We start from the raw sequence: 14142 nt of genomic DNA on the forward strand, positions 1-14142 counted from the left end.
CATGAAGTTTTAACCTTACGTTTTACATTATAAAAATCTTGATTCTAAAAGCTAACAGTAAAAGGTACCCGAGGTTGAAAGAAAATACCTGAGATTTAAAAATTCGTAGCAGGGCAGTCAAAGACGGATGCAACGGTGGTCATGCCTCCCCAACCAAATGGAGCCAAGAAAACATAAAAAGTGGAGGTGCTCTAATTCAGTTCTTCCTCAAGTGTGTAAAATGCCTAAAATCTAGCCATTGCAATTGTCCACAGGCCAACAAAGTTAATATAAAAAGATCTGAAGTTTTACTTCACCAGAACGTTTGGCTTCCTATATAATTTGGTTTTGGATCCGCCCTTTGGACAGTAGATGTTATGAGGGTATGGATCAAATTCAATCCACAAATTTCCACCGTACAACCATATGATTAACTACCAGAATGCAAACAAGGTAAGGACCTCTTTCATATGAACTACAACTGGTATGCATGTTAAGTACACTTTCATCTTGCAACTCACGTGAGGTTTGTAAGTCACAACACTGAAGAGGACTTTCAGTCACTGAGTTTTGACGGTCAGTGATCACTTTACACAGAATGTGCGGGGAAACGCAAGTCTCTCAACATTCTGGCGTTGATGCAATTGCCAACAGAAATACACAGATTCGAAAATGCACGCGCCTCCACGGACAAAAATAAGCTTCCTGGAATGCCTTTGCCCGTCTTGTTACATCACGTGAAAATCATCTATAGAGTACCACAGCGTGACGTCATTTTGAACCAGGAGTGAAGAAGAACGGAGTGGGTGCACGTGTTAGTGCTGGCGCTGGTTCTGGCGCTAATCCCTGTGCGTGACGTATTCACCTGTAGAAGGATCCCAATACGACGCTTTAAGCGTCAACCTGCGTTCTTCGCGTTTGAAAACGAGGCTGTATGTGTCAGCTTCAATTCTTAATTCGATCAGACGATTGAAAGTAAGGAGTCAAGACACAAAATACATAAAGGTATGTTAAATTCTGACTTTTTAGACTGCAAATTTTGGTGGAAGAGTCTTTCAGGTTGACTCGACAGGTAAAATCAAAAGAAAAATAACGGCAATTTACTGCGCACTAACGTACCCTGCGATGGTCGTGTGACTGTGCAGTGGGCGTGGTTTAAAATGAAGTGGCGTCACACTTACAAACCGGATACTCCATGTACTGTATCGATTCCGCGGACGCACGCGGCGAAGTTCAACACAGAGAGCCTCGGTTTCGATGCGGATATGCACAGACGGCCCTAATGTGAAATCCCTCTATTAGCACTCTCCTTTACGTGTGTAAATGGCCATTCGTTTGCAATGGTTCAAATGGTGTCACAACCCGGTACTTAATCTGACCAGATGTAATGATTGCAATCATACTGTAAGTTTCTGCCACAGCCACAACTTTGGGACACCGGGCTTCTCGATCAAAGAGGCGTTTTAAGTAGATGTGCAGCCTACATGTTACTTAAGTTATGGTAGCAGAATTATTAGTAAAAAGATAAAGAAAGCTACTCCCTCTTGTAAAAAAAAATTAAATGAACATACCAAAAGTCTATAAACTACATAAATATGCATGGCGCTGGTGTCAAACAGCATCAGAAATAGTGGGTAATTCATACGTACCATGCATAAGGCACACTAACATGAAAAGATGTTTTTTTTTACAGATCGGTTCAAGAGCCTGCAACCAGTCTCAACAAACTGTCAAAGAGGCAATTGCTGCGCCGTTTAGGCAAATATACTCAATACTGAACACAGTTCCTTCCTCCTGGTTTGGTCACGTAAAAGTATGATGATGAAAGCTCCCTGAGTCGTTTCGTCGGCAACCACTAGCATATGGTCCAGAGACCAGATCACAACTGTCCTTATTTCGGACTTAGTCGCGCAACTCTTTGCGATCGTGCACCGGCAAAAATGGTCTCGCTTAATTGGGAAGCTTGAGATGTTTGATGGCGGCAAACAACGGTCCTATGTGATTTGTCCAATAATGTGCGTATCATTTTGAGCATGCAGATTATTACTTCGAGTATGTAGCAAACGATATTGGACTGCCCATGATCACACGGGACCTGTATGAAACATTACGGCCGCCAAGCGTCTCAAGGTCCCAGTGAATGATACATGAAGACCTACTTCTGCTGGTGGTAACTACAGCTTTTCATTCCGGAATGGTATGCAGGAAAGTAAGTCTATAGCCATACAGTTTGTTGTATTGGTAGACCGAATCAGAAGTTAATGACTAACCTATTCCTCTCAGATAGCTCACTAAGTGATTTGGTGATCTGTTCCTTATCTTCCATTGACAGTCTACAGAGAACAAGATTTAACCTCTTCAGGTTTTGCAGCTGCTTGAAATGCTCACACAAGGAAAGTGCTACGCCACCCAGGTCATTTTCTGAAAGATTCAGTGCATGCAATTGGGGCAGTTTCCTGAGAGGGACAATGACTGATTTAATGTCCTGTTCAGTCAGGGAGCAGCGACGCAAGTTAAGCTGCTGCAGTTGCTGCAACTGCGCTAAATGCGAGCACCAAACAAATGCAGAATCCCTCAGGTCATTTTCGGACAGAATCAATTCAACCAAATTGGGTAGATTCCCAAGAGATTGAACGACGAGCTCCACGTCTTGTGCTAGCAGCGAGCAGTTGTGCAAGTTAAGTTGCTGCAGCTGCTGCAAAGGCGTCAGATGCACGCACCACAATGCTGCTGAGCCGCCCAGGTCATTGTCAGAGAGGTCCAAATCATCCAGTTTGGGCAGACCTCTGAGAGAATCTACAACAAGCTGGACGTCCATGCCTTTCAATGAGCAGCGACTCAAGTCCAACCTTTTAAGGCACTGGCCCTGCTCTAAAAGCTTGCACCATGTCGCTGCTGTTCCACCCAGGTCATTGAAAGAGATGTTTAATTCGAACAGCTTGGGCAGCTTCCGGAGTAATGCAGTGACATGTTTGACGTCCTCTCCTTTCAGTGCGCAGCGACTTAAGTTCAGTCTCTGAAGGTTTCTCACCTGCCTCAAGTGGTAGCACCACAAGTTGGCCTTACCCTCAAGGACAACAGTTTGAGAGAAGCCCCACTTAGACCACTTATCCTTTAGGCACACATAATAAAGATTTGCCATTGCACTCATGGCAACAGCCAAACCTTCACCGCACCTGATCAGTGCAGACTGAGAAGCGTGCAATTTCTTTACTTTTGAGAGAAAGGCATTGCCGCTCTCTTTAGTCTGGGAAGCAACACGCTCCAGGAAATATGTGATGGAGTTGAAGCAGTCACTGTCAAGATCCCGTATTATAACGTTGGCAGTTATGAATGAATGTATGAGGTCCCCTGGAGGCAAGGAGCTTGACTGTCCTTCAAAATAACAATGAAGTGCCAACTGACCCAGCCTCGAGTCAAATGACAAGTACTTTTGACAACTGTCCTGAAAAATCTGAAGGATCTCATTAGTACATGCTTCACTGTCCCCACAACAGAAACGCAGTATATACCCAAGACCTTCGGGACCCTTCGGCACCATTAGTCTCAGAATCCTCTGATATTCACCTCTGTCCTGTACAAACAGGCTTTGCAGGTATCTACCAGAACAGAATTCCTGGAAGGTCTTGTGGATGAACTGAACACTGATGTGAGCGTCTAGTCCCTTCACAACCCTTTGCCTCGTAAGAATACCTGCCCTGACAGCCACATCCACCACACCTTTTTCAAAGTCACCCTCTTTGAAAGAGAGCACTTGTTTCGGAGATAGAAGACCGTGCAAGCCAGCCTTACCAATGTCACTCACAATTTTGGCCACTTGCTCTTTTGTCACAGTCTCTTTTCTGTTGAAGATATATTTAGCTGCCTCACTATACAGGTGTGACATTGTGTCTGGGAGTGTGGAAGCGTCCCTCCATAGCAGACACATTAAAAGCAGCAGCATTGGACTCTCTGCCAGATTGGTCAGAAGATTGGAAGACTGAATTTTGCTCAGCAGCCCGAGAGCCTTTCTGTCATTGTCAGAGAAAAACTTCTTGACATACAGATCGACGTCGTGTGCACTGAAACCCACGATCCTGATGTAGGTATATGGTTCTTGAACAAGTTCCCTTGTTACCAGTTTGTGGAAGTGTGAGGGGCGGGTGTTGACAAGCACACTGCAACCCCGACACACATCTCGTTTCAAGATATTTAGGACAGACCCATATGCAGATGTGCAAGGGGAAGTTGTCAGGAACTCATCAAAGCCATCCAAAAGGAGGAGGATTTGGCCAGGGTTCCTTCTGACAAATTCTCGCAAGGCATGCTTCATCAGCATTGTGTCTTTGGCCAAGAGTTGATCGAAGACTGCATCGATAAGATCTGAACTCTGCTCCAGCGCATGCATTTTCAACAGGAAGACAAGCTTGAACTTTCGCAGTGCATCGCTACAGCCAACAGCCCAGTCATACGCCATTTTGTCAAAGAGCGTGGACTTTCCCCTCCCTGCCAACCCATTTACAACAGCTATATGGACAGCCTCACCCTCCCGTGTTCTAATGCGGAAGATGCCATCATACGATTCTAGTACTTCACCACTGTAGCTCTCAGTCTCCAGCTTTGGCTTGGTGTAGATGTCCATGATGTGTTTCTTCAAGCCACTGATCCATGGGATCAATTGTACATAGCTCCCCGTGCTCATGTAGAGTGACTTCAGGGCTTTTTCACAGCGACCAACACAATCTTGGCATTGGGTATCGGTGCCCTCTAGAAATCAAAGGAACATGCGATGAATTTTTCTTGCAATCGTTTTTTGTGCATGTTTAAACTCTTCTTCAATGAATGAAAACTGTTTGAAATATGTTTGGAGTTACGTGAATTGTAAAGTGCACTTTTAAACATTCAAAATTGACCAAGCTTTTCCAGACAAGTGAGGGGACTGTTAGAGTGGTGAAAACCCAGGAACGGTTCAATTTTCAATGTTTTAATATTCATATTTTGGACCTCGAAGTTGCTTTTCCAAAAATGTATGAAAAAAGGCTTCTCATCGTATCTATAACACCAAAATGGAAATCTTTGACAGGAAAGTATAAAATAAAATCCAATTTTTTGTGCAAAATCAATGCAACGTTGAGATTCAGTGTCCTGTGAATTATATTACAGGTACTCGTGATTATGCAAATTTATATATCAGCATGGATACCAAAAAGGCTTCAAAATACAGATTAAAATAGCAAATTACAAATTGAAACTGAGGTTAATCAAAAGAAAAAGATGCAATTTCAAGTATTTCTATTAGAATGCTTATATTATATGGCCCTTTTAATTATTGCTAAAACAGACATACAATGCTAATTTGACTGCACTGATCATTTAAAGACCAACTCCAATGATACTGACTTTTCTCATGTTGAATCCAATTCAGAAGAGCCAAGACTAATAAAAGTGGCACATGTCAGTATCTCCCTTGCAATACACATTTCTGTTAATAAAACACAGTTTTGTACCCGTATTTCCTGCGAGTCTAGTCAGGTATTGTAAAAATGGATGTGTCGTCACAACTCATTAGCATCTAATGAATATTGATTTTTGTGATATGTTACCCTGGAGAGGAAACACTACAGTGCGTGCGCTTTAGGCATGCATAGCACGCCACCGCGGACAGGCAGCACGAACTTGAAGAAAGCTCTCATAATTCAGAAACTCGAAGAATTTCAATCCCAGTTCTTTCGCAAAATTTATACATCCATCAATTATGCTGGATTTCAGCACTATTGTAAATCATGAAGAAAGGAGCACAAAACCTCATCGGAAGAGAAAATATAGCACAGTAGACCAAGCACACAGATCAATCCCCGGTATGCTGTGCACACATTTGTAGCTCCATGTTCATGTACATGTCCAATTGCAACAGAACCAGTCGTGCCACGGATACCAGTTTCAATGTTTTCTCCAGTATTACATCACACAAATTTCTCAACAGTGCCACCAGCAGTCAGACTGTTGAAATTTTTCATAAAACTCAAAGACACCATTCAAAAGTTTTGGCAAACTTACAAAAAAGAGAGACACAATAAAGACATGATTTGGTAATGAACGTACACTCTAAACACAATCACAGTTTACATTCAAAACTTTCAAAACCATTGGAATTGGTCTTTAAAGTGAGTTTGACAGATTAATGAAAATTCATGTACTGTGTATGGAAGCATGCTGACAGGATGGTGCCTGCATGGAGCTTAGCCCACACTGAAACATACCGGTTAATTGGCAACGTGTTTGAAGCGTACTACCTGGAAAAACAAATTAGGCACAAAATGTAACGAAACTGGAACTTCTGCGAAAACGTTATGACGATGTATTAAAGTTATACAGCTATATGAGTGTCAATGAAATGCCTGTTGACCAAGGGCTTTGTAACTGAACAAGTTGGATACAAAACTCCCTGCTATCAGTCGCTCGGTCCGTCATTACTGGGACACTCTTTCCTTCCACATCGCCCACCTTGGCAAAATCACTCCTGCAAAGAGGGCACTCCACATCCCAATTAACTGGAGAGGCACCTGACTGATCAAGAGCACACGGTCGACCAAGGATATCCTTGACTGAGCAACTGGGAGCACCCAGCGATGTTGACTGGCTCTTTCACCAGGCTACAAACAGCAGACACAGAAGATCAGCACAGCAGATCTTTGACGTCTTAGACGAACAGCTGACTGAGTGAAGTTGGGAGCAGATGCTACCATTTACTGTTGGTAAGGGTGCAGCATCAGACTTGACGACTGTCACTTTTTTCATGGGCTTCAATCAATGGGGGATGAGAGGGTGTGTAAATTTGTCTGTTCTTTTACAACTGGAATTGGGGAAAACATGAAATGAAACCTTGTAGAGGCAAGGGCATGGACAGTTACCTACCTCTGAGAATGACAGACAGATCCTTTCTCCCAGCCTCACCCAGCGCAGAGCCTAGAACGTCTATCTGATCGACATGTGCAGCTTGCTTTTGTTTCCACGCTATCAGCATTTTATAGGCCTGGTACCCAGCTCGGTCTGGGTAGTCTCCCTTGAATCTGCCGAGGTCTGCGTCACTAAACTCCAGATTTAGAGCAAGCTCCTCCCAGTGGGGAAGTTCCTTTGCGATCTTGAACAGGACCTTGTCGGGTATCTGCACCTCCGCTAAAGGAAAGAAATGGGAATTATTTTCTTGCATTTTTTTTCCATCCAACATCAATCAGATTTTTATGGGGGTGAGAGGATGGACTGAGGAGTCAAGACTGTATCTTCACAAGTAAACTGTGGGCAACCCATGCCTCAGTATTTCAAATCACTTGAAGCTTTTCATGTTATCCATCCTTACTCAAGAATGGGCAAAGTTACAACAATCAAGTCCAGGAATACAAAACAGAGCTCATGCTAGTAACCACTGTTGGAATAAAGCAATGATCATCCCAACCTTTCAAATCTTGACAAACGTGATAATTTCAAAGAGAAGGTAACAATAGACCATTGACAGCTACAAAGCTGTAGAATACAGCAGCCTGCGTATCTGTAGCGGGATAAATAACTCAACTTTTGCAACCTCAAAAAAATTAGTTCACATGTCTTGGTGGTGTAAAGGGGGAAACATTTATATTTTAGTATTAAACTGACTTTTGTAAAACTAGGAACTTGGGGAAAATATTCAGCATAAACCGTTCTACCACCCAGTTATGAGCATGTACCACTCAGTTATGCGCGTGTATAGTTGAAGCACTCAGTGAAATTAAATATTGAAGTTTCCAAGTCAAGTCAGCATGATTCAGTCAATCACAAGCCTTTCGTAATAAAATGAGTCCATTTGAAACAGCCGTTTACCTTGTGTCGACTGTTGAGTACTCTCTTGTTTTGGCTTCTCCAATGTGCCTTGTTTATTCTCCTGTGGCGGGGCACCACACTGCTCAGAGGGCCTTTCACCATCTTCAATTTAACATGTTTGATCAAAACAAAAAGAGAGAATTCGCTCACTATCTCATATAAAAAGCCATTGATAAGATGGTGTATAATGCTCATCGTCACGGTTGATTCTCACACAGGCATAACACTGTTCTCCATTAACTTCTACTTCATGTAAATGCTCAAACATTCCCCAAGACAACTATATGACGACGGTTTCCAATGCCAGTACAAGCAGCTAAAGAAAAGAATCAAGTAGGTGAAAAAAAGAATTCCAATAAGGAAGTTCCAATGCTTTTACATATCATTAAATTTTACATCAAATTTCCTTGTTCTTTTAGTTCTATGAATCAAACAAAACCCACATCCTCGCCAATCACAAAACAACATAAAAGCAAAGTACAAATGCAGTTTACAAATGAATTTATAGAAACCCAACACAGCGTACAACAAAACTGTGCCCTAAAAAAAGTGGTTGGTTTCAGGGATCCTCAATCACCTTTTGAGCTGGGATGGTACTGATAAATGTTGAAGACACTTCCAGGTGCGTTGCTAACGACGATATTTCCAGAGCCTGATACATTGGGCAGTTCACGAAAGGGGGCGGTTGCCTCTAATTCTGTAACTGTGAACAAAAAAGGGAAAGAAAGAACTTACACCAAGTTTTTTACGGCTTCATTCCACATCCCAAACATGAACACCTCCACATGAACCTCTGTTTCATCTGCAATGTATTCACAGCACTTACAGCTTACAGTTTTTTTAAACGGCAACAAAACAAACTGCCGAGGGGGAAATGAGAGTCAGGGCATCATACATTTTCCAACAATTTGGAAAAAAAAGGATGACGTTCTTTTAATCACTCACACCGCCTCTTCTGACCTTGATAAAGGGCCGTCTAGAATCTTGGGATGTCTGCATAGTTTTTGTCTCTAATTTCACCGCACGAAAACATGATAGACTGCTTTAGACAAATCAACCTAAGAAGTGCGGTTTCCCAAACCTTGTTGTCTGTGATTTTATCTGTTCAAATAAATGTGGAAGCATCCAAATCAAATGCAGCGTCCTTTGTCTTCAGAGCTAAACTATAACAAGCTAAAAAGGGCGTTTTTGCCAAGATGCAAATTCTGAATGTGGATTGTGCCATTCGGCGAAAACAGAGAAAATGAGAGGAACCCTCGTCCTGTGTTCCTAGTGGATAAACTCTTGTGCATACCAAACAATGGCTACAAACAATGGCTACATGCACCGTAGCACTTGCGCCTAAAAATGATCATATGCGACCAAATGTGTAATTCTCATCGCCAATGGCGACCATGATTTGCACTTGTTAGTCTCCCACCTTTAATGTGCGTACAGTCTGTACAAAAATCCACCTGGCGCTTTTTTTTTCTAATACCCAGTATCTCATCTTATTTTTCTCTGTACAGCACTGCAGTACCGGCCTTGCCCTAACTTGTTTTCTTGGATAGCCCACGGGGCTAGTAAACTGGGTATTTTACTAGCCCGTTTGGAGTTTTACGAGCCCGCATGCAAAATAAGAAACCCAAAATTTTTGTTAGCTTTAATACCAATGAAGAAAAAAAACTGCTGATGGGAAAAACAAGAGGCAAGATTTGCCGTATGTCGCATGCACTCGTAGTTAAAGGTTTTGCAATCGTGCATTTATTTTCTCCAAAAGCAATACATGTGTTTTGATCTAAATTTTAACACTACAGGTAGGTTCTATACTGATCTTTTCACTAGCCCACCGGGCAACCAAGGAACCAAGTCTAGATAGCCCGGAGCATTTTTCACTAGAATTTGTACGCCGGGCTAGTACTATTTCGAGGCCTGCAGTATTCCAGCTTCATTCTTGGGGCATAATCAACAGAACACATAAGCACCTGTTCAGCGAGATGGGCATTCACTCCAGAAAGCCAATACACCTGTTGCTCACCTGTTTGTTCCTCAGTTGCTGTCTGGGCCTGGCTGTCTGGTCCCCGCTCATCGGTATGTTCCCCAGCCTGCCCCCGTCCTTCGTCGCCAACTTGTCCCTGTGCCTGTGGCTCACAGGGCGACATTGTCCACAGATGCTCTATCGCATCAGGCTCTGTCATGCCGACATGACCTAATAACAAGATCGATTCATCATGGAAAAGTCTCCAGGGAAATCTCACAAGAAGTTAATATTAAACTACCAGCATATCATTCCTGATCATGCATTTACCCTCTCATTTATCAAAGTTCACCACTAACTAATTGAATAAACTTCATAAACTGTCATGTTCTACCTTGATAACTATTGCAATCCGAATTTGTACATATGACATGAATCAAACCTTGATTACACATAAACTGCATTATAGGCTACCGGCTTCATATCCCACTGTACAAATTAAACCCAAATGAACAAAATAAGTAACTACATACCCTAGAGAGATCTCTGGATGATGCAATCATGATCGATGCTTCAACCGGTCTGAAAACAGGACAGCAGAACATGATATACGTCACACAAAAACCTTGCATCCACTTCCATTTATGTATACATGTAGGAGACTACTGTGTTATCCTTCATGCCCATGCCCGGCCCTTGGTATCAGAGAAAGGCACTAAACCGTCGTGTAAATTTACTCTTGGTCTTAGAGTTTTGAGGAAAATAAATCAACCAGTCACCATAGTCGCAGCAAAATAACTACCGAGTCGGGGAATTCCCGATACACGTCTTTGCTAATGACGTCATGATCACAAGCCACCGATATGCAGGCGCTCACACTCGTCCGTGTACCTAGTACCTCTCCCAGTTCCAGATCCGTCAAAAGAAAAAGCCACACATAAACACAGTCGAAAATAGAAATAGCAGCCGGATGTAAATATCAGGGTATCATATCTGTCACCATAATATGCTCAATCATGAGGCACTGAGCTTTCGGTATTTGGCTGTTTATCTATTCAGCATTACAAAGTACAAAATACAATACCTTCTTTCACACCGCCGCACATTTCCTAAATATTGTTGATTATTGGCCTTTACCAATAGAGGGCGGCGTTCACAGACAATATTCGTGAACAATCTTCAACAGAGTAAGAAAACTCGTTTCAGGCCACGCCCGGCTACCCTATATTAAAATTAGCTTAACTCTGGGGGCAATTCGATTGAAAAGTAGTTATCCACAAAAACAAAATACATTTACATGGTAATTTTTTTTATTTGAATTTTTTTTTTTTTTTAGATTATTTGTTCTCTTGTTAACTGAATAGACCTAACACATGTCACGTTTTGTTCACATGTACGTAATTTTCCACCGGACGAGTGGACATGATCCCGGCATCGAGCTCACTTAGGAAAGCGTACATGTAAACAAAGCATTACGTAATTTTTCAGATATCGATATGGAAGTTTCCGATCGTTACAGGTTGGACTGCCTGTCGATTGGATTTATCTTTCTTCGAGCTCTGGTAACTATTTAAAAGATATTCCTAACTGAGCCAGGACCACTTAAATCAAGCAAATGAACGACTCTTTAGTCGCACGCAGAAAGTTTATCATTCTTCTAAGTACTGCAACAACCTCCACCACTGGTGTTACAGGTGCGTGGTGGTTAGCTGACTCTAATATACATGTGGTGGGTCCCCCTTAATTAAAATGTATCAATATTGGACAGTTTTGTTTTGAAGGTTTCGATGTTTAAAGCTTACCATATTTCGGCTGGTAAATATTTCCATTCCACATGGGCCCTGAGTACAAAGGAGAATTTGCAACAGTCTTTTAGTGGTGGTTGATGGGAAAAGGAAATAAAAGATGTGATGGGAAAGGAAATAAAAGATGTTATCCATGTTGTAATCCCCTCTTTTAGATTTAACCCGATAGTGATCCGTGTTCACTGATACTTGATGATGGATGGATTAATTCAATAAAGTGGGTTTACTGGTGGCTCTACCGTCCTCCAGAGATTTCCATCCAATATTTGAATCGAGAAAACACAGTTTTTTTGTCGAAAATCTTTACATACAAATCTTCCCGCCTTCCGCTGGACTGCTTCTAGTGATGTGTTTTTGCGATCTTAATGGTACGGATCCCAGACACTATATAGCACAATATTCTAACTTAGGTCTTAGGGCTAGGGTTTTGTAGGCAATCTACTTTACCCTTGAATTCGAAGATAAACGAAGAAGAATTCAAAGATAAAAAAATTCTCCCGATGCGCTCAGTAATGAACAACTCCAAATAACTCCCAGACAAGACATTGAATGGGCTTGCTAAGAAAGCTCACCCAAAATGTTTTGTTTCAAGTAACATATAGTCCAAACGGCAAGAGTATAACATGACTGTTAACCATTATATAAAATCTATGCATATGTTGTAGATACATGTAGCATGGTTATAATACATGTACATGTACATGAAAAACTAGAAAATATATACGCATGCTCTGATATGTAACATACCAAACTTCTGAACAATGTCTTCATTAATGGACTTTTCTCTAAACACCCTTATCCAAAATCACACATAAAAATTATATTCTCACACTTCCCAAGTCCCCTAACTCAGAATTTCTTCATTCACCAAAAGCCACTATCCCTTACCGACTGCAGACCTGTCCTTACGGGATTTGTTCCACTTCTTAGCTTCAAGACAGCTAGATTTTAAGTTTCGGAGCTTGAACACTGCCCATAACGTCAATTAGTAGTACACTTGCACCCACACGAGGCATTTTCACACCACAACCTCTCAACCTAGGGTGAACTCATCAACCATGATGAAACCATGACCGCCCTGGGTTGCAAATTTGATTTTTTAACCCCCAAGTTCAAGCTTTTGTTGTTCTGTGTGAATCGGACTTATTGGGCTTAGTTCAACCAAGGAATGTTTGATGTTGGCAATATGGGCCATGTCAATCAATGCAATATTCAAAATCAACCTGGAGGCAACCAAATCTACAAGTTTAAAAACCCTTGGGAAGAACTAACTTCATTTCTTAAGCAATTCAGGAAAATTCCTCAAGACTGCAGTTTGCCAGCCAGGGTTTATTCTGGTTTAATGATATGTCTAAAACCAATGCCATTAATGCCTCTTGTGACAGAGCCCTGAAGTTCAGGTTGTGCCAGCTCAAACTGGAAGTGGTACAGGAGTATCGCATGCATCTGTAGGAAGATGACTGAAGCCGCTGTCCAGTGGAAGGCATATGTGTGATTGTTAGGCACAGCCCCACTTCCGGACACTACTTCTGCTGGGACCATTCGTGAGCTTTTGATTGGTCGGCTGAAGACCCACTTCTCTGATTGGCCATCGGGGCAGTCCATGCGAGTGACCAGGCTGAAGCCTAGCCTGGTCACCTGCTGGAAGATCTTCAGTGGCCAAAGGGGCTCCTCCTCGAGCTCTCAATCTTGCTGCAGTCCCGTTCTTCTCCACCTCCTCCAACAGAAAGACCTCCTCCAAACCGTAGGGGGGCCCAAAAGGAGTGAGAAACTAGAGCAGGTCAGGTATTTGTTTTAAAGTCTCTGCGCTTCCCACGTACTTGTAGCGGCCAATTTTGGCCACATCAACCATCTTCGCAGTGATCTCTACAAATTCCAGTTCGCGGCCCGCCCTGGCCTCTTTCAGCTCCTTCGCCCTGGTGCCGGGCTTCAGCGGCCTTGGCCTTCATGGCCTCCTCACATGCGATTTGGTGCCTTCTAAGGGCCGCGGCATTGATCAGTTAAGAAATTTGGTAAAAGTTGGCCTCGGCTTCAAGGAGGCTCCAGTCGCAAAAGTCGTCCAGCAGGCAGAGCGCACCCTGCCGGAGGAAATTAATTACGATGCGGAAAGTGGGTCCATCGCGGTCAATGATGAGGGTGCCGTCCTTGTCGCACCCGGCAGGCCGGAATGATCCACATGCCGGACAGCATGTTGTTAGGATAGCGCATCAAGGTCGTTCAGGTGGTAGTGTACTTGGATCCTCCAACATCAAGTCTAACAACGTTGTCCATAACTGCACTTCACATAGGTTGTACCAAAAGGGGGAAAAAGAGTGGTGCTCAGCAGAAATAAAATTGGCGCACTGATCAGGCCATCATGTATAAAAATTGAAATTTCCAACATCACTTGCCATTTTTGAAACAGTTTTTCCAGAACTGTTAATTAACTAAGGTGATTGGACGATATCAGTGTTATTGACAAATCATACAATGAGATTAACTGATCGCACAAATATCGAGTCATACAGACAGACAGATGGCCCCACTAGTGTGGCACGGACCATAGAGCTACAACCGATCCATCCTTAA

The 14142-nt window shown here is 42.6% G+C and overlaps 1 protein-coding gene and 1 pseudogene across 6 annotated transcripts; both read right to left on the bottom strand.

Annotated features, from left to right (window-relative positions):
* Positions 1-1289: 1289 nt before the first annotated feature.
* LOC110990535 (NACHT, LRR and PYD domains-containing protein 3-like) lies at positions 1290-14012 on the bottom strand. Of its 6 annotated transcripts, none has more exons than XM_087145761.1 (8): positions 11572-14012; positions 10303-10351; positions 9830-10000; positions 8390-8515; positions 7813-7914; positions 6870-7134; positions 6156-6247; positions 1290-4725 (listed from the first exon to the last, which is right to left on the bottom strand). In XM_087145761.1, exons 3-8 carry the CDS (start codon positions 9987-9989, stop codon positions 2231-2233), a joined length of 3240 nt encoding a protein of 1079 aa, XP_087001887.1. In that variant the 5' UTR covers positions 9990-10000; positions 10303-10351; positions 11572-14012; the 3' UTR covers positions 1290-2230. The 6 variants fall into 6 exon arrangements, with proteins under 6 accessions (XP_087001887.1, XP_087001889.1, XP_087001890.1 ...); XM_087145763.1 differs by lacking the exon at positions 11572-14012 and adding an exon at positions 10854-10904; XM_087145764.1 differs by lacking the exon at positions 11572-14012 and adding an exon at positions 10572-10830.
* LOC147796733 (uncharacterized) lies at positions 12904-13845 on the bottom strand (annotated as a pseudogene).
* Positions 14013-14142: the final 130 nt, after the last annotated feature.

The sequence above is a fragment of the Acanthaster planci genome, linkage group LG14 (assembly GCF_054643075.1).
Source record: "Acanthaster planci isolate LZ-2023a linkage group LG14, COTS_SCS, whole genome shotgun sequence".
NCBI classification, from domain to species: domain Eukaryota; kingdom Metazoa; phylum Echinodermata; class Asteroidea; order Valvatida; family Acanthasteridae; genus Acanthaster; species Acanthaster planci.